The 22,126-nt window shown below is 45.7% G+C and overlaps 2 protein-coding genes across 2 annotated transcripts in view; one reads left to right on the top strand and one right to left on the bottom strand.

Annotated features, from left to right (window-relative positions):
- The first annotated feature begins 412 nt into the window (after positions 1-412).
- LOC136562798 (serine/threonine-protein kinase PAK 3-like) lies at positions 413-11,189 on the top strand. The gene is made up of 12 exons (XM_066559804.1): positions 413-515; positions 1,413-1,462; positions 2,305-2,412; positions 2,848-3,001; positions 3,912-3,975; positions 4,745-4,793; positions 6,096-6,208; positions 7,045-7,162; positions 8,393-8,492; positions 8,610-8,806; positions 9,798-9,935; positions 11,030-11,189. Exons 1-12 carry the CDS (start codon positions 413-415, stop codon positions 11,156-11,158), a joined length of 1,323 nt encoding a protein of 440 aa, XP_066415901.1. The 3' UTR covers positions 11,159-11,189.
- Positions 11,190-15,147: 3,958 nt separating this feature from the next.
- Positions 15,148-22,126, bottom strand: part of LOC136562633 (calpain-5-like) — a 45,202-nt gene continuing 38,223 nt past the window's right edge. Inside the window, exons 9-12 of the mRNA XM_066559577.1 lie at positions 20,920-21,122; positions 19,677-19,798; positions 16,191-16,327; positions 15,148-15,330 (exon numbers count right to left, since the gene is read on the bottom strand). Of these exons, the coding sequence (XP_066415674.1) occupies positions 15,148-15,330; positions 16,191-16,327; positions 19,677-19,798; positions 20,920-21,122 (645 nt within the window). The remainder of the gene's footprint in view (positions 15,331-16,190; positions 16,328-19,676; positions 19,799-20,919; positions 21,123-22,126) is intronic.

The raw sequence follows: 22,126 nt of genomic DNA, 5'->3' as shown, positions 1-22,126 counted from the left end.
TGGAAGTGATGATTTCCATGGTGAGCTCCATACAGAAACAGGAGCTTTGCATCCCGAGGAAAGCTGACATCTCACTGCCATAAAGGGATGTCAGGCTCCAGAATGAGCAAAACTGAGCATCCAGCTGCTGCAGAAGCAGCCTGGAACCATTCCACAAAGAGTGTGCACCTGCAGCTGCTGCCACTGTGATGTCAGGGCCCGTTGGGCTGCCACTGAAAGGTTGGCACGTCCCCGCAGTGCCAACAGGACGCTGCCATTCCTGCAGCCCAGACCTCCTCAATGCCCCTTGTGCTGGCATTCCAGGAGGATCCTCCTCCTCCAGGAGTTCTCCGTGGGCTACCTGCCAACCAGCAAGGGTTTTAGCTGATTTTGGGTTATGCTGCTCTGCAAGCTCTAGCGCAGCTCTGCAGAAATGATCCAGGAACTTGTTGCCGCAGTGTGTGATTTTCTGTCTGTTGCATCTGGGCTGTATTTTTGTCCAGATAAACCCTGGCTGCTGACAGCTCATCTGAGGAGTGAGTAGTGCTTTGCCCTAGGTGCAGCATATCTGGCTTTGGGATCACTTTCTGCTCTCCCTTAGGAACTGAGCTGAATTTGGAACAGGAACGACAGTGAGATGGCATTGGTTTGGTAGAGCTCATGTCAACAGCTTCTGCTAAAAGGGGAAGCTCATGTCAACAGCTTCTGCTGTCCCACTGGGGCAGCATTTGGAATCTGGGGAGCCCTGTGGGGGTTCCATTCACTATGCACAACAGTTTGGGGAGTCTGTAATTCCCTCACTTTGCTGTTTCCAAAATGCAGCCTGGAAGAGCTTTTCAGAAGTGCTTACAAAAACTGCAATTATCTTCAGAACTGAGGGAAAAGATCTTTTTCCCCCCATAATTAAAAGATTTTACTAGCAACCTGTGCTAAAATAGTGATGACCTTCATGAGGAGATGTAACTTCCCAACAGTGTGTGCTCCTGAACCCAGGAGCTGTTCCTGTGCAGTATCAGAATAGAATTCACACAGCTAAGGGGATTTTGGGAAAGCTTTTCTAGGGAAGCATTTTCAGCAAGCTAAAGAGAACCAACATATGCAATTTAATAGTAGGGAAAAAAAAACAAAACAAAAACTTCTTTAGCTCTTGAGCAGAGCAGAATCATTGACTATTAAAGAACAATTTACATTTTCTTGACTGAGTTTCTATTTTTTTGCTGGTGAAACAGCACAAAAAATAGAAAGATATAGAAAAAAATTCATCTGGTATTTTGTCCTGTTCTGTTCCTTACTGTGGAAAAGAACTGTTGCTCCTGGAGGGATGATGTGAAATAAAAACACTCTTTTATTTGGGCTGACTTGTTCCATGGGGGATGCCCCACAAGAGGCAGTTTTCTAACAGCATCTGGTTCATCTTCTCTTGCCCACTGCAGATCTGATCATCCAGTTATCCAGAGGTGGATACATGGCAACCTGTCCTTTGGTGAGTGGGAAAGGAACCTTTGACATTCCTAGAGTTTAAGAACTGTGGAGTAAGCTGTGAATGAGCTTTGCCTGCTCCAACAGCGTGCCAGCCTGAAAAAATGTCCCTGTCTGGTTTTGCAGCAGCAGCAAAGGGATCCCTGGCTGTTTCCTCAATTTCTGTTCAAGGCTTTTAGACAGATGAAAGTCTGGCTTTGCAGGGGGAAGACTGTGGGTTTAGCCATGGTGGAATATCTAATTCACAGTCCTTTTCAAACTGTGTAATTGCCCCATTTTAATTTAGTTTTAACAACTTAGAACTCCCTTTCTAGTAAGTTTCATGATTTATCTTTAGTACAGCTGGATTTATAGCTGAGCATAAATAAGGTTATAATTGATAATGTAACTCACTGGAACCATTGAAAGAAGTTTTAAATAACAATCCACACTAATAAATGTTGGGTTGCAATAACAATCCTAGAGAGAGGCATAACATCCACTGGCCAAATTTATTAGGGTTAATATTAAACATTTTAAATAGAGCACCAGTGAGGTGTGAAGGTGGAGAATGGTGCCTTTGATTTCCTTCAGTTCTCTAAGTGGCCTTTAAGCTTTAAAGCAGTTGGAAAAAGCAAATTTGGGGCAACTTGATGCAGTGCTCTGGCCCTGCAGAGCAGCAGCTGAGGTTGTTTCAACCCCCCATAATTTACAGATATTTAAATTGTACTGTGACACGTGCAACAGAGAATTGGGACTGTAGGACCACATGCATGTCTAGATCAGTTTCTGATGTCAAAGCAGCTGAAAGTTGTAACTATCAAACCTCCCACATGGCAGAAGGGAGACTCTCACTCCTGTCCCCAGGCCACAACATTGCCCCCAGGACCTCAGCTGGCTCTTTCCCTTCCTGGACAAGAGGAAAATGAGAAGAAGGTGGACAAGGAACCTGCAGCTGTTTCCTCAGGAGAATCAGTAAGTGCCAGCTTTGGTTACCATTGGTGCAATTGAGAGTTTCTGGTCAGCCAGGAGCTGCCATTCACAGCTGGAGGTGCTGAGGGCTGGAGTCCTGCCATGACATTGTGCTTCACCCCAGCCACTGGCACCTGGAAAATTGGGTTGGAATTTCCCTTTTAGTCATCAGTTTCCCTTGCAGGATACAGGAGAAATTGTCTCCTGGATATACCTGCCCCTCTGCACAGATTATTTGAGAAAATCCATGAAAATTGAACATGAAACTGGCCATGAACTTGTTTTGGCTTTGTTCATTCAGTTTGTGATGTGGACAGCAAAAAGCAGTTTAAGAGCACTGGATATGGCTGACAGGCATCTTCCTGAGGGTTTGCATTTGGAATACAAGCTCAGGGGATCCCTGCCTGCTCCCTTCCTGACACTGATTTCTCATCACAGATCCACACCAGCTCTCTGCTGGGAGCTGAAGATGCAGATGATGAGACATTTCTCCTGTCTGACACCCTCAGCAGAAGCTCAGGTGCTCTGGACAAACCCAGGGTCCGGCCACAGAAGAAATTCCCTGTGATAGAGGAAGTGCTGGAGCAGCTGAGTACGTGTGCTGTGCCTCTTGCCTGGTGTGTGTGTCCCAGCCTCAGCTGCACCAAAGGGACAGAGGAAGCAGGAATTCTCTCTGGGCATTCCTCAGGGCAGCTCAGACTGGGTTCAGTTTCCCTGCCCTTCCATCTGTGCTGAAGGCAAAAGCAGGGATGGTTTCTGAGTCAGCAGAAGGTGCTTTGACCTAGGGAATGAACTACTGAACTCCTGAGTGCTGATGGCTTAATCAAGCAGGATATTTTGGTTCCTAAATTCTCTTTAGTCTCCTGACAAGTCACTGGAGCAAAAATACTTCACAGCAATCTATTAGATTGAAGAAAAGCAGTGTGGTCCTTCAAATGGCACAGGCAAGGTTATCACCAGAACTTAGCCTGGTGACCCATGATGTCCTGGATCCTAGAGCCCCATCATTATTGATTATAACATGAGATGCTGTTCTTTCAAATCATAAAGACAATCCTTTGATGAACTGCTGAAAGTTGGGAAGGTCCCCTTCTCTCCTGGAAATACTTTGCACCATTTCTTAAAAATGAATCCCAGAACCCAAGGTGCACCTAATCTTCAGAAATATTCAACCTTTTGTTGAATCACACAAAGGGTTTATTCCCAGGAAAATGAAGGCTGTGTTGTTTTAGCTCTCCAAAACATTTGTAGAAAACAAATTCTTGCTTTGGTACCTGGTCTTTCCTGATTTCTGTCTCCTGTGGATATTTCTCCAGGTGCTTTTTTCCTGTCAAGGTAACTCTTCAAAAATAAATATATGTGGAAATATCTGTGCTTTGGAGCTGCCTCTGTTGCTGTTGTTGCCCACAGAGGGCTCACAGCCAGACAGTGGGGCTGCATTTCCCATCTGCTGGAGGGTGGTGTCTGTTAGAATTGAGCATCCTGCATTTCATTTCTTTCAGGGGGCATTGTGAACGAGGGGGACCCTAAGACCAAATACATTGATTTTGTTCAAGTTGGCCAAGGGTAAGTCCCAGTTACTCCTACAAAACCATGGCTGGGCATTTTGCTGCTGTAACATCAAGTGTGAATCCAGGCAAGCTCCAAACATGATGTGGGTTTAGATCCTCCATCACAGTACAAGTCAGAATTAATAATTGTGGTCAGAAGGTGTTGTCAAAGAAAACTCCATGCTGGCAGTGCCTCACCTGCAACAAGGAGCAGGACCTGAGAAATCTCCATCCCTCAAACCTTATTGCCTAAAAGAGCAATTTACCACCCCACAGCTGTCAGATAAAAGTTCTCAATGACATTTATTTCAAATATTTTGCTTTAAAAATATTCAGTAATCCAGATTATAACCACATAGTTTAGCAATTGAAACCAGAGATGAAATAATAAGCTCTCACACTGTCATACAAAATCCCACCCTGTGTAATCTGCAGCATGCATTCCCTGGGAAAAAAGACACACAGAGATACAGAAAGAAAGAAAAAAAACCTAACACAACAAAGCAAAATGGAAAAGAAATTAAATATTTCTCAGTTTTTGTAAGGACACCCTCACCCTGCTCTTAGGTTTTGAAGATCTGTGCTCCAGCTCTTTTTCTTCAGTTTTCTTCTCGGTTTTCCCTTGAACACCCTGCATGACAGAGGGCTACTGTGCTGCTGTTTGAAGAATAGATGAACTAATGTGTTTTAAAACACTTCATGCAGCAGAGATCTCCTGGCTGGGCTGGCTTTCACTCCCAGCACCTGAACTGCTTCTCCTTTCTTCACTGCTCTTTTGTTTCCAGGGGTTTCGGGACTGTTTACAGAGCCACGGACCCAGCCACAGGAAATGAGGTGAGTGCCAACACCCCCAGCACACTGTGCAGCTCTTCAGGGCTTTCCCCTCTGCTGTGAGCTCTGCTGGAGCTTTGGGTGCCCAGTAGAGCTTTCCTGCACAACCCTTCCTCAAGCACAGAGCAGTGGCAGCCTGCAAAACTCATTTTGGACAGGCTTTGTTCCTACTCAGGTCCAGAAAGAATGCTAGAGGGCCAGTGGTGTCTTGCAGAGAGGGACATAATTAAGGCTTAAAATGCCAGAGAATGGGTTATTTCTTTAGAAACCCAGAAAATAATTGCAAATCTCAACTGTGGAGTTCAGATTGCTCATGGAGTAGTAAAATCAAACTTGGAGTAGCACAATTGAAGTTCAAGAACTGAGAAATGTTGTGGGATTGTAATTTTCTTTTGTGTGTGTAACTGCTATGATCTTTTAGGATGGGATTTTGTCCATCATGTACGCATGTGTTTGCTTTGTTACTCAACCAAGACCAGCAGCAGTTGCTGAAATAATGCCCAGACCCTATAGAATTGCTGAAGGATTCCCAGCTGTTTTGATATATTTTCACAGTCACAAAATCCTGCTTGCAAAAACCTGTGTAAATAATAACAGAGGTGATAAACTGAGGCCATCAGGAAGAATGTGGGTGCAGGGTGTTGTCAGAGTCTGTGAGGGAAATTTTATTAGGGATAAGGGAAATTTTTGCAGAGTTTAGAAGGCAAAATGTGTCTGGCAAGTGTCCTGTAAGTGGCACCCAAGCAAGTGGAGAAATCAGCTGTTGTCCTGTCACTTCCTGATGTCTGATCAGAAGGTCACAGGGCAGTTGGCACAGCCCAGCCCCATCATTCCAAAAACACTCTCTCCATGGTCATTTTGCTCTATCCAAGCTAGGCACCCCAAACACAGCAAATAATGTGCTCTGACTCCACGATTCAAAGGCTGAACAATTACTTTATTAAGACTATACTATATTACATACTAATACTATATTATAACTATACCAAAGAAAACCCATAACTGTCTCCAGACAGTCAGACACAGCTTTGAGTGACTGGCTAATCACTCAAAATGACTTTCACCCATGTCCAATTAACAATCACTTCAGGTAAACAATCTCCATAACACAATCCACATGTGCAAAAAACAGGAGCAGTGAATAGAGATAAGAATTGTTTTCTCTTCTTCTCTCTGTGCTTCTCACTGCCTTCCCAGGAAAAGTCCTTGGAAGTTGTGCCTGCTGCTCTCTGTGAAGAGAGCTGTGGCCACAGTGCTCTCATGCAGCAGAACTTCTGGAGCCCATGGGCTCCACTCTCGTTTCAGGTGGCCCTAAAGAAGATGCCTCTCCGCAGACGGAGCAAGAAGGAACTCGTTGTCAACGAGATTCAGATCATGAAGGAAAACAGGCACCCCAATATTGTCAATTATATAGACAGGTGAGTGGTTCTGCTGTTAGCATGGGCATGTCTGTTCACACATGGCAAGACAAAGGTTAAAAAACCTCTTTGGGCACTGGCAGAACATGGAGCTCTTTCTTATTTCTCTATTCATCTCCAGTGGATGGGTGGAGATGGCCTTGGGTCTCCATTAATCTTTCCTGGTGTATGTAGTTGGAAACCTCTTTTCAAAAACCTGGATGTGCCATGTCTTACTAAAACAACAGCCTGTCAGCTCAATACCTCTGTGTTGTTTGGGGGTTTTTTTTTTTCAGGTTGATCATATTTTCTATGCCTTAAAAATAAGTGCTGATAAACCATCATAGGTATTATCTCCCTTGGGCTGTTCCCATTATTTTCCATTGCTATGGAAGCCAGGAAGACTAAATTCTCATTTGCAGAATCACATAATTTGCCAGCTTTTACATAGTTTTTCCTGTTTCTGACTGTCTTTTACGCAGTGTTTTCCAAATGGTTGGCCAACATCTGTCCTCAGCGCTGCAGAGCCTCCTCCCATGGATAACTCTGCAGTTGTGTTGCCTTGTTCCTGGAGTGAATGGTGGAAGTGATAAATTAAGATAATGATTCAGTTGATGGCAAGTCTCCTGGTTTCAGATTGGTCTCTGCTGTTACTAAATTGCATTTTTCATTTCTCATGAGCCTTTCTTATTTAGACTGCACAGGTTCCAAATACTCTGTAGCCTACAAGGAATGTCTCTCCATTTCATTCTGCCTCCATTTACAAGTGACCTGGAAACAAAACTCCCCTGCAGTCTTTTCCACAAGGTCATTTAGCTGTGCACATTCATCTCCATGCCTTTGTTTCCTTCTCTCAGCTACCTGGTGAATGAAGACCTGTGGCTCGTGATGGAATATGTGGATGGAGGCACTTTAACCAGCGTTCTTCTCCGAGTCTTAATGGAGGAAGGAATGATAGCTGCTATCAGCAAGGAGGTGAGGGACCCTGCTCGTGCTTCCAATGGCTTGGACAGGGTGGGACAGGAGTGACTTTGTGTTCAGAGGTTTATTTCAGTGCTGCTGTTATGAAATGTAAAATAAAAGGGTGTCTTGGTTTGAAAAGACAGGTGTCTATTAAGGAAGGCAGGCGCTGCTCTTGAAATGGAAAATGTAAACCCCCTCTCTCTGAATTATTATAATTTTGAAATTAAGAGTCTCTCAGGTAAAGACAGGGGAATAGGAATAACAGTTCTTTACTAGGAAAGTTAAAAATACAAATGTAATAGTACACTGCCAACAGAACCACAGGCAGTGAAGGACAGAAAATGGGCAGTCTTGGAGAAGATGGGGTCACTCACAAAGATGCATTTTGTAAGAAATGGACTTAAAGAAACCCCCAAAAGCCGTGCCAAGAAATCACAAAGTGTACCTAGATCCTCTTGTCAGAAGATTTGACTAGGAAAAAATTCCATTTTTGTGAGGTGTTGTGAACTGTTTATACTACTTGTAATAACCATCCCGGGTCTGAGTATTCTTGTAATGCAATGCCATGCAGCAGAGAACCTGTCCACTTTATAGCTTTGCTCTCAATAGTTGTCACTCATTGTTTTCTCATCTAAATGTACATTTGCAAGATGTGTGTCAACCTAAGACAAAGGGCATCTGAGTGAGCTTCCTGCCAATACAACTACATTTCTTATACTCTGTTATTAGACACTTTTGTCAGTCTCTTTTTTTAAATTTATTTAACATTCTAAACTTTGCCTCATTAAACTGGAGCATATCTGCACTGCATTCTTGGCCTGTAAAAGCAAACATGCTGGTGGCAGAATTTTAAACTAACAGCAAATTAAAACAGAGCCTCATTTCTCACAGCCCTCAGCTTAAAAGGAGAGCATTGCACCCCAAATGGTGTTTCTTTCTGAAAAATGACTATTGTGCTGCTTAATGTGCTGTTGAGGCCAACATAAAACCTCATCATGCAGCCTCCCACACAAAAGTGATCCACTTCATAATGGAGGGAGAGAATTTTTTTTTGACAAATCCTCCTTTGTCACCTGGATGGAGAGAGCAGAGCCACTGCAGCCATTCTGGCTGGGTTAGGAATGGACAGTCTATATCAACAATTGGTGTTTCACCTAGAAATTCAATCTTTTAGAGTCATTTCCTTGTCTTGTGTGATGAAATGAGGTTAATTAACTTTTACCCTCATGGGTTTTGTCTCAGTGCCTCAAAGCCCTGGATTTTCTTCATTCAAAGAACGTGATCCACAGAGATGTCAAAAGTGACAATATTCTTCTCGGGATGGACGGATCTGTGAAACTGAGTAGGTGTTCTTGGTCGGGCACAGCATCCCTGTGTTCTCAGACACAGAGTGGGGAATTCTTGTGCTTGGTTTCATGGTTCAAGCTGGCTTTGACCGTATTTTTGTTCTCCTCCTCAGCTGATTTTGGCCTGTGTGCTCAGCTGACCCCGGAGCGGAGCACACGGTGCACGATGCTTGGCTCTCCTTACTGGGTAGCACCAGAAATTGTGAAAAGAAAGGAATATGACACCCAAGTGGACATCTGGGCCCTTGGGATTGTGGCCATTGAAATGCTGGAGGGAGAACCTCCATACTTCAAAGAAAGCCCCATCCAGGTAAGGTGCAAACAGTCAGATGTCACTGTCTTGACAATCAGTGCCATGTTTTGTCTCCCATGAAGCAAAATCCCACTCAAATCAGCCTGAAATAGTTCCACCAAGGCCCACTTCTAGAAATGTCCCTGCAGAATGTCTCATCAGAGGAGAAGTGACCTGTGCCAGTGCAAAAATGTGTCTTTTTGGCCTCCAGCACTGCTTGAGTTCCTCCTGCTGTGTTTGATCTCTCTCTGAGCTGGAGCTGGGAATGACAGCAGCAAGTTTCTCCAATTGGGAAATTATTATGAAAAGCATTACAAGTGTGTCTGTAGGTCCAGAAGTCTTTTCAAATTCTGACCAGTACCTTTAAGGGAGGGTCACTGATTCTAGTGATGCCATAATTATGTATTACCAAAAAAATTTCTAAAAGTGTATTTTAGCAAAACTACTTGTAGTAAACATGTTTTAAAGTTTTCAGTTTTAGATCCTAATTCCTTAAAATGTAATGATGAGTTCTTATACCAAACAAGCAAGGAATAGCGGAGGAATGTATAGCAGGATAAAATCTCATGACTATTAGCTGAAACCAGGTTAAATGCTGCACAGTTAATTCCTGAGGAAGACAACAGTTTTGAAGATTTCAGTCTTCCACTCTTTTTTAAAAAGTTCCCTGGCTTTTGGGTTGCTTTTGCCTTGTATAAGGCAGCAAACCCAGATGAAGAGAATGATTTCCAGATCCCAGAATATTCTGAGGAGGGAGGGATCACCAAGTCCGGCCCCTGAGTGCATGGCCCATCTGGGGACTGCTGTTACCAGCACCATGCTCTTACCAGCTCAGCTACACTCAGGCTCATTATCATCACTGCTCTGGAGGCTGACAGTTCCCTCCTTCCTTGCCCTCAAATGCTGATCACAGCCCCTTGAGAGGCACCAGAAAAGCCAGGAGGGGCCTGCAGTGGAGCTGTCACCCCAGGGATGGTCAGTGGCTGTCCCATGCTTCCTCTGTCCCCAGGCTCAGCGCCTGATTGCCCGGAACAGGTACCCCCCTCTGAGGATGCCCAGCAAGATGTCAATTCTGTTCCACGCCTTCCTGCACTCCTGCCTGGACACCAACCCCAGCATGCGCTGGACAGCCAGGGAGCTCCTGCAGGTAAAGGCCCAGGGGCTGCAGGGCAAAGTCTCCTCTCCTGTTAATCCCCAGTCTGGGTGCTTTGCAAAGTAGAATCACAGAAGAATTTGGTTTGGAAGGGACCTTTAAAGTCCATCTGGTCCAACCTCCCTGCCATGAGTGGGGACATCTTCAACTTGATCAGGTTGCTCAGAGTTCTGTCTGCCCTGACTTTGGATGTTTTCAGGGATGGGGCATCCAACACCTCTCTGGACAACCTGTGCCAGTGTTTCACCACCCCTAGCATAAACAGTTTCTTCCTTAGACCTAACCTGAATCTCTCCTCTTTTCATTTAAAACCATTATCCTTTGTCCCTTTGCAAGAGGCCCTACTAAAAATGGGTCCCCTTGAAGTTTTGAAAGGAAGCAGAAAGGTCTCCCTGGGGCCTTCTCTCCTCCAGGCTGAGCAATCCCAGTTCTCTTGGCCTTTCCTCAGAGGAAAGGTGTTCCATCCACCCTCTGACCACTTCTGTGTTGTATTTTGGGAGGGCATTCAGTTTTAGCTGGTGGCAAGAGAACTGCAGTAGACTGGTGCCAGGTACAGAGGCCCAAAATGGTGTTGGTGAAAAAGGAACCCAGTCCCAGCCCAGCAGTCAGAGATGTGGCTGTTCTTGTCTTGGTGCTGAAAACCTGCACCTGAGTGTTCTTCAGAATAGCACAGCCCTAAATCCTAATGGGATCAACATTTCTTAGAGGTGCTGGAGTTCCCTGTGGAACACCTTGCACTCATCTTTTCTGACAACTAAAGCAGCCCCTACCTTTAGAAAAAAGGAACCTTAGTGAGTCCTTTGAGTTTCCTGAAATGGAAAAAGCCCTAAGGCAGCAAGTGGCATTCCCAGAGTGCTGGCAGGGTCAAAATCCCAGTAAGCTGAGGACATCTTGATAAATTGATTATTGCCTCTGACAGCAAGGTCCTGAATATTAAGACTGAAGTGGAGATGGTCCCCTCAGTCCTATTTATGTGTATTTCTGGTAAGCAGAGGAATCATGCTTCCTCTTGTGAGAAACTGGCTTTGGAAAGTAATGGTACCTTTCTTTCTTTCTTTCTTTCTTTCTTTCTTTTTCCCTTTGGGCAGCATCCATTTCTACGAACAGCCATGAGTCTCTCTGTCCTGCCTGACTTGATCTGTGTAGCCAGGAAAATCTGTCAGGCCACAGAAACAGCTCAGGACAGCAGTGCCAACCCAGAGCAAAAGAAAGAATAAAATTTTCACTCCTTTGGGAGATTTGCTCCCTTCTCACTCAATGGTTCCATTCACTTCTGAATTATTAGTTGCTTCTTAAAGATGGGAAAGTCCCAATATGGGGGTTTTGGTATGGTTTGGAAATGGGGAAGGGCCTCCTTCATCCATCAGCTCCAGACCATGCTGCCCCTGGAATGCCCAAGGGCTGGGTTTTGCCCACTTGTGGCACTTCTGGGTGAGGAAGACAGTGCAATTGCATTTCCAGCCAAATGGGGCAGGCAAAACATCCTGTTCAATACACAGTCAGCTGGGACTGTGGAGTGTTTGGAGAATTCCCTGTCCTCCCTCCACCTGGCAGAACACGTTGACACCAAAAAATATATAGAGAATACAGAAAAAGATATGTGTATAACATAGATTGCTAAATGGGGGGAGGTGTGCAAATGTACATAGACACATGCATAAATATACCTGTGTATAATTATTATATGTGTAAATATTTATAGAATATATATTATATATTCTAGTTATATATATATACACTATATATATAACGGTTTTATATAATTATATGTATAGATAGTGTGTTACAGAGCTATGGACATATATTTCATATATTTACCTTGTACCTTATATTGTCCCCTATGCACAACCCCCCATAACTCTCCTGAACTGTAGTTCCTTACATAATGCTCCTTATATATATATATATATATATATATATATATATATATATGATATAAAAAATATGTATACGCATATATAAAATATATATACACATATATTATATAATATATATATATCTGTATATACATAGATATTGGGGGTGTATGTATATATAGTGTGTGCATATATGTATGAATGTATACATGTACACATATTAAAAAATATAATTTTTTTATATTCATATATGTGTGTGTATATATATATATATATAAATTTTTTATATTCACTCAGAGGTGCTTCTATAATTGTTACACAGTGTGTAGAGAGCTATAATAGCGTGTATAGGCTAACGTGTGGCACCCTCTATAAATTAAACACCGTTTTTTCCCGGTGTGTGGCACCCGCGGTCAGGTGTCGGTACCTGGCCCTGGTCACACCTGTGTGGGTGGACACCGAGCGCCCTCTCGCGGCCGCCGCCGGCGCAGAAATCGCTAAAATTGAATTTTTTGGTAAAATTTTATTTAGGTCACTTCCTATTGAAAAGTTACAAAATGTTGCAATGAAATATTTTACACCCGTTTCCACCTGTTTTTATTTTTGAGGTGGTTCGAGTGTGTACATAAATGCAGCCCTTCTCCCCTCCCAAAAAACCAACCCCAAGATATTTTCCCACATGCTGATATTGTTACAAAATGAACAATTTTAAGTACCAATGTTAGAAGCAGGCAGCAGCACAAGCCCCTGTCAGCCTCCCCTTGCCTGGCTTCACCTGGGACGGCAGAGGCATCTGTAAACCAGCAGAGCCAGCTGTGTTCCCAGGCTGGATCAGCTCTTCCTGATGGGAAAACCAAACACTTCCCAAAAATAATCAATGCAGGCATCCTGCTGAGCCTCCTACAGCTCCCAGCACTGCCAGTCCCTCAGGGCAGCACTGGCCAGCAGTGCCTGTCCCCGTGCCACAGGGACAAACTGGGGCAATGCCTGGAGCTGGCACAGTGAGCAAGGCCTAGAAGTCACCATGTCTGTGCCCCCCACCCTGAGTTCCCTCTTTGCCAGGCTGTACATGCCCAGGAACTGCTGGTCACACTCCCTGTGTCCCTGGACAGAGCCTGGAACAGGTTTGTGGTGCTGGGATTGGGGGCCAGGGCTGTGTGGCTGCAAGGAAAGAGCCAAGGGACTCAGGAGCTTCCTCAGCCAAATCGTGGGGCAGGGAGGCACAAACCTCTGGTGCCATCTCAGTGTGGAATGTTTTTCAGGCCAAACACTGACCCTTGGCCAAGCTAAGCCCTGGGAATGGCCCCATCCCATAGGGAATGGCCCCATCCCATAGGGAATGGCCCCCATCCCATAAGGAACACTGGGATTCCTTATGGTCTGGGCTGTGGGAGCTGCTTCCTGCAGAGTGTGAGGAAAAGCCAAGCAAACAGCTCTCAGTGCAGGACTAGGGCAGCCCTGACCTTTGCAGTTCCCCTTGTCCAAGCTTTGGTCTGCATGACAGTTTATGCTTTTAAAGAGAGAAATCTCAGTTTACAAACGTTTCTGGAGTAAGCAGCCCTGAAGCCATGAGCTTACAGAGAATGTCACTTGCCTGTGGGGCCTGTAGTTCACACCTCTGACAAGATCTCTGCTGTGCCAAAGGGCCTGAGCCCAAACTGTCTGAAAAGAGCTGGATTTTGGTCCTTGGTACATGCAAGCTGATGGCACTGCAGCATCATTCACAGCCCCACAGACCATCTCTGGCATGTCAAAGAAAGCATTTTCCTACCACAGCAATGATCCTTTTGGAGCCCTGAGGAGACCTTTTGTGAAAACATTAGCTCTGTCAAGAGCCATTTCATAAACTGTAAAAATCGCACAGTGTGGCTGAAATGGCTGTGAGGCACATAGAAATCCAAATTTCCTGGCTGTAAAAAGGCAGAATGGTCTTTCAGCTTAGAAATCCAAATTTCCTGGCTGTAAAAAGGCAGAATGGTCCTTCAGCTTCACTTTCCCACCCAGAATCTGCAGCTGTGTAAAATCCATTTCTGAGTGTCTGGCAGAGAGCCCCGTGCACTGCCAGGGTCACTTCCCCAGCGTGCCTACCCCAGACAGCTGCTGAGGGAACCTGCCCAGGGCTGCAGGGCAAGGGGAGAGCTGGCACCAGGCACCTGCTGTGAGGGAAATGTGAAATAACACCCATCCTCCGTGGAACCTGAGTGAAACTCCATCAAACATCAGCGTGCCAGCAATAAATGACTGCAAAATTTTGAGAGTGAGACCTGACAAGTGCCAGGGAGCAGCACACCCTGCTTTTATAAACCCACCTTTTTCATGAGCTCATTTTCTCCTCTTTCAGCCTGGTGCTACACGTACCAAAACAAGAGGGCTGTTATCCCATTTTTAGCATTATGTGGCTTAAACAAAGCAAGGAGGCTCCCATTACTGAATCTGTGCTCTGAGCAAAGCCACAGCTGAACTGTGAGGTGCCTTTGGACAGAGATACCAAACTGTGAGTCACCAGCTTGAGGTGGAGAAGAGAACAATCAGAAAGTCAGTCTGAGAGCCCTGGGGTGAACAAAGCTCTTATTTGCTGTGGTGTTCAAACAGGCACTGCAAGATCTGCCCCTCTGTTTTAACGTTGTCCTGGCAAGAATGGTCTTAAGGCCATGAGCTATGACTGAGCTCCTCGAGTAGTGACATTTTCACCAAGGAACAGAAACACCTAATCTGTAGTGAAATTCATCAACAAATTTGTATTCTTCTATGGGAAAGATGTGGAAAAAAAAATCCCCATGAATCCCCCTTGTATTTGCCAGTCCCCAAGCTGCTGGTGGGTGCCTGATGGAGCTGCAGGCATTCCTGCCTGCATCCTCAAGGATGCTCACATCCTCACAAGCTCACCTGCCAGCATTCCGTTTGGCCCCTCTCCTGTCACCTTGTTCTTCTAAGCCTCCTGATATTTACATTTTTGTAATGGAGTTTCTCACGCACTTTGATGTAAATAATTATTGTTTTTACATTCCTCTCTGGAGGAGGAGAAATTTGATAGACTACTGTTGGTTTGTCCAGTGTCATTGGAGACGTGGCACTTTTATCCTCCAATCCACTGTCACTTTGGAAAGTCTATAAATGTTAGAGTCAAGAAATAAACCACCCTTCTTCTTCCTTTGCTGGTCCATGTAGTTTTGTTTTGCGTTGTATTGCGACACTCTCCTACTGCATGAGCTGTATCACGAGCATAGATATGTATTAATATGCATTTCCCCCCTTCCCAACGGCGGGCTTTTTTCCCCCCTTTAAAGCGATTATGCTGATGTGCTCCCCGTGCTGCCGGGAGGTGACAGCTCCGTGCGGCTCCGCGGCGCTCAGAGCTCGCCGAGGTCATCGCTGCAGAGCACGGTGACACTGATGTGTCCCGGCACCTCGGCCGCTTCCCCGCCGCCCCTGTCCCGCAGCTTCAGCCTCTGCTGCTCGCGGGGCTCGCCGGGGGACGCTGCCAGCAGCGCCTGCCCCAGGAAGCGGTCGCGCAGGAGGCTGCGGTTCCACACCTGGCGACCGGGGGACACAAAGAACGCGGCTGAGCCAGCGCTGCCGGGAAGGGTCAGCCCCGATAACCCTTTGGAAAAGTGGGCGTCTAAATTTAGCTAATTGTCTGGAGAGCATGAGGGAGAGTCTGGATTTGCATGCTCATTTACATAGACTATGCAAATAAGGAGAGAAATGCGGCTTTTTGCTTTCTAGGTCAGAGCCTGCCTAGGAGAGGAATAAAAATGACCTTTTTCAGCTCATCAGCAGTAAAACCTACCTACAGTAGGCTGTCTGCTGCTCTGCCTGCCTGTGCTCACCTCTGCACCTCCTCAGTGGTAGAGTTTGAGAGCCTGGCCCACAGACTAGGCTGAGGACTAAGATTTCCTGGACTGCATCATCACAATGCCAGGCTCTACTTCTCCAGTTACTGTTGAGGTAAACAGTGAGGTTTAGTTCTCACAGGACTAGAATTCAGGGTAGAAAACTTCTTAATAACAGCCTTAGCATTGGGTTTGTTTCAAACACTGACTCTGGACAGCGCTTGGCTTTTCTTTGTCTCTGTTTCATCAGGTACGACATGGGGCAAAACAAATTCAGTAAATTCCTTCAAAGCCTTGGAATGAAGCATTCCTTGGAAAGAAATATGCATTGGAATTAAACATTCCTTGGAATGAAGCATTCCTTGTGATCCCCCAGTGCCATCAGCTGGTGTTTGTGGAGCAGAAGCAGCAGCAGAGCTCCAGGCAGAGCCCAGCAAGGGGAGCAGAGGCTCTCACTCTTCTCTCCTGGGTCACACAAAGGTGCAGCTGGCCCACTGAAGCCCAGGGCTGCTGCTGTGCTGCCCTCCCTGCCCCGAGCAGCTGCCCTGTGGCTGTCTCACCTGGATGGTGACAGGACTGTCGATGTCCTTCCTGTAGAAGATCACCTGGGTGTTGAAGACGGGGTTGGTGGTGTCGTGCTGCACCGGGGAGCGCCGGCTTTGGTTCTCGCACTTGATGAGCACGTAGGGATCTGCTCCTGGAACACAGTCAGCAGCACAGCTCTGGGCACACAGAATGGCAGCTGAGAGCTGCCCAGAAACCCAGCAGAGCCAATCCCCTCCTGTGCCTGGCAGCACTACAGGACCGGGCACCAGAGCACGTCACAGCCACTGCTCCCTGTCCAGGTGAAAACACAGAATCATGGAATGGTTTGGGTTGGAAGGACCTTAAAGCCCATCCAATTCCACCCCCTGCCATGGGCAGGGACACCTTCAACTGTCCCAGGTTGCTCCAAGCCCCATCCAGCCTGGCCTTGGGCACTTCCAGGAATCCAGGGGCAGCCACAGCTTCTCTGGTCACCCTGTCCCAGGGCCTCCCCACCCTCACAGGGAATAATTTTTCCCTAATATCCAATCTAACCCTCATATATGACCCCCTGCAATTGTTCAACATTCTAGAAATGCCTTGTTTTTACACTGAGTATTTTTATTTCTTACTAAAGTTGATATTCTCTTTCCTTTACAATAAGGAGCAAGAACCATTTTGGAAACACCAAGCACATTCAAATAGAATGGGCCATTTCATCTTCTAATTAACTTTTAATTAAACAAAGGCAATACCATGTTTTGTATTTCAACATAACTCTGTCCATTTCTGTTGTTAATCACAGAATACCTTTTTTTTCCACACCTTGCAACTTCTTAGATACAGATTATAAATAAACCCAGGGTATCTGTAAGTCAGGCTCATGAGAGTTTCTGACACACTTTATTTCACCATCTACTTGAAAATACCATTGCAGCCAGAAGGCAGCACAATTTTAGGCAACTTCAGCTTTTTAACAAACCATACCCAGATGATCTCCCTCAAACTCATCACTCATTTACCAACACAACCAGGTACCAACACGAACAAACCACATAACAGCTGCATCTAAGGCAGACACAGAATTTTCCATATGTTGCTCTGTGGTTACACCTGGCCAGAGCTGTTTCCCTGACAACCCCTCACAGCTCCATGGCAGGTAGCAGGATATTGGCTTTTCTGATGGGCAATTGCCTTCTGTGTCACTGAACTGCGAATTCAGCTCTGGGGCACGGGGTAGCACCAGGCTGTGTCACCAGGGCTGGAAAAGCTGCCTTCCTTGCAAAGCAATTTGGAAAATGGATCTGGATAAAACGGGGTCCTGCCTGTCACCCCAATGGTGTTAACAGCTTTGTCCGAGGGCAAAGAGCTGAGCAACACCCGATCATTAACAGTAATTAAGAGATAAAGAGCATAAGGAGGGGTGGGGAAATGGCACAGAGCTAAAGAGGTGACAGGCACATCTGCTGGATGGATGAGGGAGCAGTTAATGAGGGGATTGGCAAAGTGAAGGGAAAAGGAAAGAAAATATCTGAAGGAAACATTCACATTCTCAGCAAGACCTCACAGAGGGAGGTAGAAGGGGGACACAAAATGTTCCTGTAGCCATGATGCTCCAAAATGTTCTGACCCTGTGATGGCAGTGTGGGATGGGACAGTTGTTTTAGGAAAACTGGCTCCAATTCCACAACAAAAGCAAGCAGTGGGAGAGCACATGGGGGATCAGATGTTCTCAGCTATGGATGGCCCAGTTCTGTGCCTGGTTTATTTACAGGACAAAGAAAAAACACCAAGGTCTGCTAGAGTGGAAAAGCAACGTCCTGGTATTGGCCATGAGGTGGGAATGAAACTGGAGCTGCTGCTCAGGAGACAGCTCTGGCAGTGGAAGGAGGGCTGGGTTCAGCTCTGGGGCACACAAATGGCTCCAGCTCTGCCCTGAACCCCATGGCAGCTCTCCTACCTCAGTCCTGGCCATGCTGCTGCTTTGGGAAGTTGTACAAAAGAACAGTGCAAAGGAAAAAGTTGGAATCTGTAAAAACCAGAAACACCTGAACAGTAATGGCATTTCTAAGGCTTAAAGAAATCTGGGCTCAGTAGTCTAAGGCTTAATTTTTGGGTTTTTGAGAAGTGCTCCAAGGATCTAACACCCACACCCTGCAGCACTGTACCCAAGCAAAAGGCGTTCAGGAAAACATTCCTGAGGGAACATTGCCTTCTCACTCCTCTCTACTGCTCTTCCCAGAACCTGGAGAGCTCTGACAGCCTCAGCCACTGCAAAAGGGCATGGCACAAACAGCAGGAACAGTGCTGAGACACAAGCACTGCCCTGGCAATCACAGCAGGCTGTTTTGCCTCTTGCAGGTGAATCTCTGCTTCTCCTTCCTTCTGCTTCTCAGGCTGCTCCCAAGGCAGCTCCCACTAAAGAGTCTCTGCTTCCAGGGCTGTCACACACCACAGATCTCAACACTCAGTTCATGTTCTAAGCAGTGAAAAACAATTCAATGTGCAAATCCAACGTGGAACGTCAGCAGGAAGACTTAAAAGTGCAAAAGGTGATTTGTTCTCAAAGAGAAACTCAGGGAAAAGGCCTGACAGACAGTAGTGAGAGCCATTTTAAAACCAGGCTGGGGAATGAGTGACAGAAAATCCTCTAGCACAGAGTTTCCTCATCATCCTGCAGACCTGCCACTGTGCCTGGCTCACAGACAGCTGGATCCACTTCAGAACATACTGACTTGGAGAGAGGCACTTCCACAAGGAGCATCCAGGACTGAGTCTGGAATCATCCGCTATTCTTGACTACAGCAAACCATCCATTACCTTGTCCAGACAGAGCAATGGATCAAAGACAGCATCAAGGAGGAGCTTTCCAATAAACATTTAAAATAAAAATAAAATAAATTTCCTCTGGCCTGGAACAGGGCTCTAATAACAACCAGCACTGAGCTGTGAAAAATGAAGGCTATCAGAAAATTAAAAAGCTAATGACAACTGGACAAGTTTCCTAATTAACTCAACATCAGGTGCTATAAAGGCATTTTGGTGTCCTTCAGGACACTTCCTCTGACAGACACACAGTTCTATATAAAGCATTTAACCCCTGTTCTACCTTACCCAGCTGAAAATGATTGTTTGAAAACCAAAAAGTCCTCCCTGAAGTGCTCTAATGAGGTAAATGTAACACACTACATGAGTCTGTGCCATTCAGCTGCCTCCTGGATATTTTCCATTTAGAAAATACACAGGCCTGACAGAAGAACCTTACTAATCCCCACAATTAGCTCCTCAGGAGGGTCTGGCTACTCCTGCCCATCCTGACCAGTTATGGACCTGCCCGTAACTTGCTGTTGTGCATCCCCATATTCATCTGATCTCTCCTCTGGAGCAGGTTTTACAGCAAGATGGAAGAACAAATCCCATAAATCCTCTTTGGATAATTTCTGGTTGCTTACATATCAACCCAAATCATCTTTAGAAGACTGAAAGCCAATCCCACTCCTCCAGACTCTCTTTGCACTTACCTCCTGATCTGTCTTGTTTCTGCAAACCCTCTGCAGAGTGGACTTTGATTTGGGTGACTCTGCGTGGGTAGCCGCAAAGAAGACTCCAACACGTCATTTTAGGCCTATCTGCCTCCAGCTCCCTGAAAAATCATGGAAAAAGCAACCTAAGCAAAGAATGTCAAGCAAACAATCGATGGTTGTGGAAATCTGGCATTTTTAGAACATGAGATTTGTAGTTTTTCCTCATCTGCCATTTTTGAATTCTGTGGTGCAGAAATGACAGATGTGAGAAATAAAAATAGAGCAAAGCAAAGTCAAACAAATTTGTGTTATCTTTTGCGTGGAAGCAAAAGTGGTGAAAAAAACCCCAATTTTAAATAGTGGAAAATACTATCAAATCAAGAAATAAATACAGTGAGCCTGATTCATGAAGCACTGGTTCTACTCTTGCAGCAGCCACTGCTTTCAGAGGAGATGGCCACAGAAACAACAACCATCACTGTAATCACAAGCACCAGTGCTCAAGGTCCTGACCTGAAACTGGGGGCCACTACAAGAACTGAAGTAAAAAAGCCAAAAGACTCAAAGGGAATCATCCAAGATGCCCTTAACTAAACATTTCCTGACCATGTAGGATAAAAACAAGAGCAGGCTCCCGGTGCTAAGGTGATTTCAGCATTTCTTGTAAGAAAAGGAAAGGCCCAAAGCAAGGGGGCCCCGGGCCGAGCAGGAGCGTTCCCGTCGAGGGTTCTGCAGCGCCGGTGCTGGGGCTGCTCAGCAGCGATGGCCCCGATGGCCCAGATGGAGCAGCACAGATTCAGTGGGTCAGAAGCCCCTTTTGATCCTGTTTTTTGTCCCTTTGGATTGGTTTCTTTTTGGATCCTTCATTTGCATGAAGGTTTAAGGTGCTCGATTGGCCATGACAGTTCTGTCCAGGCTGGCTCGTGGTGCACTTTACTGAGGTGTGTTCTGGTACCTTGAGTACCGGATTTCTTATAACTACCCTTTTAACCCCTTTTACAATATAACAACCAAACTAACAGCACATGCTTAACGATCTACCAACTATTTCACAACAGTTTCTAACTTTTTTTTTAACAATGTACAAACCTGGATGTTCTCAGAAGTGCTCCTGATGTCTCCAGGGCCCAGTTCTGGAGCCACATGAGCCAGTGAGTTGCAGGACAACCTGGCAACCCCTCCCATGGAACTGCAGCCTGTGGGCTAAGGAGGATCTCCTGCAGCTGTGAGTGGCACCCACCTGAGTTTTGAGGGCACATCTGTGTAGAGCCTGAGGATGAATTTTGTGGGGACACCTGGGGTGTAGGTGGTGGGGACCAGGACGTAGCGGCCTTGCTGCAGGGTCCTCCTCAGGAACACGCTGCGTGTGTTCGAGTAGGGAGATGTGGCCACTCTCTCCTGCACCGTCAGCTTGTGCAGCCTGTACCTCCTGTTGTCCTCCACCTGCAGCAGGAGAGGGGTTAGGGACAGCAGGGCTGAGGGCAGGGCTCTCCCTGAGCACCACACAGCTTTTGACCCAACAAGGCAAATTGTTTGGGAAGTGTTTTCTCATCCAGTTAAGCTGTGGCAGGTGAAAGTTTGGGGCTGGCAAAGACAGGAGCCCACTGAAAGAGATGATGTGATGCTGCTGCAGAGCTTGGAACACTTCCAGAGATGGACACACAGCCCAAAGACAAGGCTGAGATCCCACAGGAAGAGGTTTTACAGAGACTTCTGTGAGCCAGAGAGAAGTTTGATAAGAGGATCCATGTTATCCCTAAAAGAATTTTCTACCAAGGTCCTTGACATACAAGCCAAGAAAGAAAGAAAGAAGAGAAACCTACAACTGCCTATTCCAATGAGCACTTTGTTTGTCTCTCATGACCAATGAGTAAAGTGTAAACTGATGAGTTTTGTTAGAATGTATAAAAAGCATGCATGCTATTAAAAAAAACAGTTTGAAGCCTTCTGAAAATGGAGCGTTGCTTTGTCTTGTGACCATCTCAACTATGACAAGATCCTTCTGCCTCCTTCTCTAGCCTTTCACAGCAGGCTCCCAATCCAGATGCACACAGCTGGGTTTCCCTTCCCCTTTCCTGAATACAAAAGCCACAGAATAACCATGCATGTTTTCTTCTAAGCCTTGAAGTTGTGCTTAACTCTTAACATCCTCCCCAGAGCACTGGTATTGCCAGTTTAAATCTAAACCTCTCTCTCAAGCAGCTCTTGAGCAAAGGCAGCCCTTCATTCTTTTCTGGCAGCTCTCTTCCCAAGGTCTTTAGTCATGCTAATGAGCCTGGTGTGTTAGAATATATCTAAAATAGAAAAATTATTGATTAGAAATAAAAATAGAGTACTGAAGCTTTTAGAAAGGTGTGATTTTCTTTTTCAAGCCTTTCCAAATTACAGACACGAACAAGGGAAATTATTCTGCTTCCTGCAACAACACTTTTCAATATATGTGGTTA

This window comes from Molothrus aeneus, chromosome 14 (assembly GCF_037042795.1).
Source record: "Molothrus aeneus isolate 106 chromosome 14, BPBGC_Maene_1.0, whole genome shotgun sequence".
Lineage (NCBI taxonomy): Eukaryota > Metazoa > Chordata > Aves > Passeriformes > Icteridae > Molothrus > Molothrus aeneus.
Note: the sequence above shows the minus strand (reverse complement) of the source record. Positions and strands in the feature narration are given on the sequence as shown.

Bases quoted from the DNA above. Each gene is read 5' to 3' on its own strand.
- LOC136562798 (XM_066559804.1), top strand. From the start codon at position 413: ATGATCCAGGAACTTGTTGCCGCAGTGTGTGATTTTCTGTCTGTTGCA. The intron at 3,002-3,911 runs GTACGTGTGCTG...CATTTCTTTCAG, and splicing joins GGAAGTGCTGGAGCAGCTGA to GGGGCATTGTGAACGAGGGG. The intron at 8,807-9,797 runs GTAAGGTGCAAA...CTCTGTCCCCAG, and splicing joins TCAAAGAAAGCCCCATCCAG to GCTCAGCGCCTGATTGCCCG.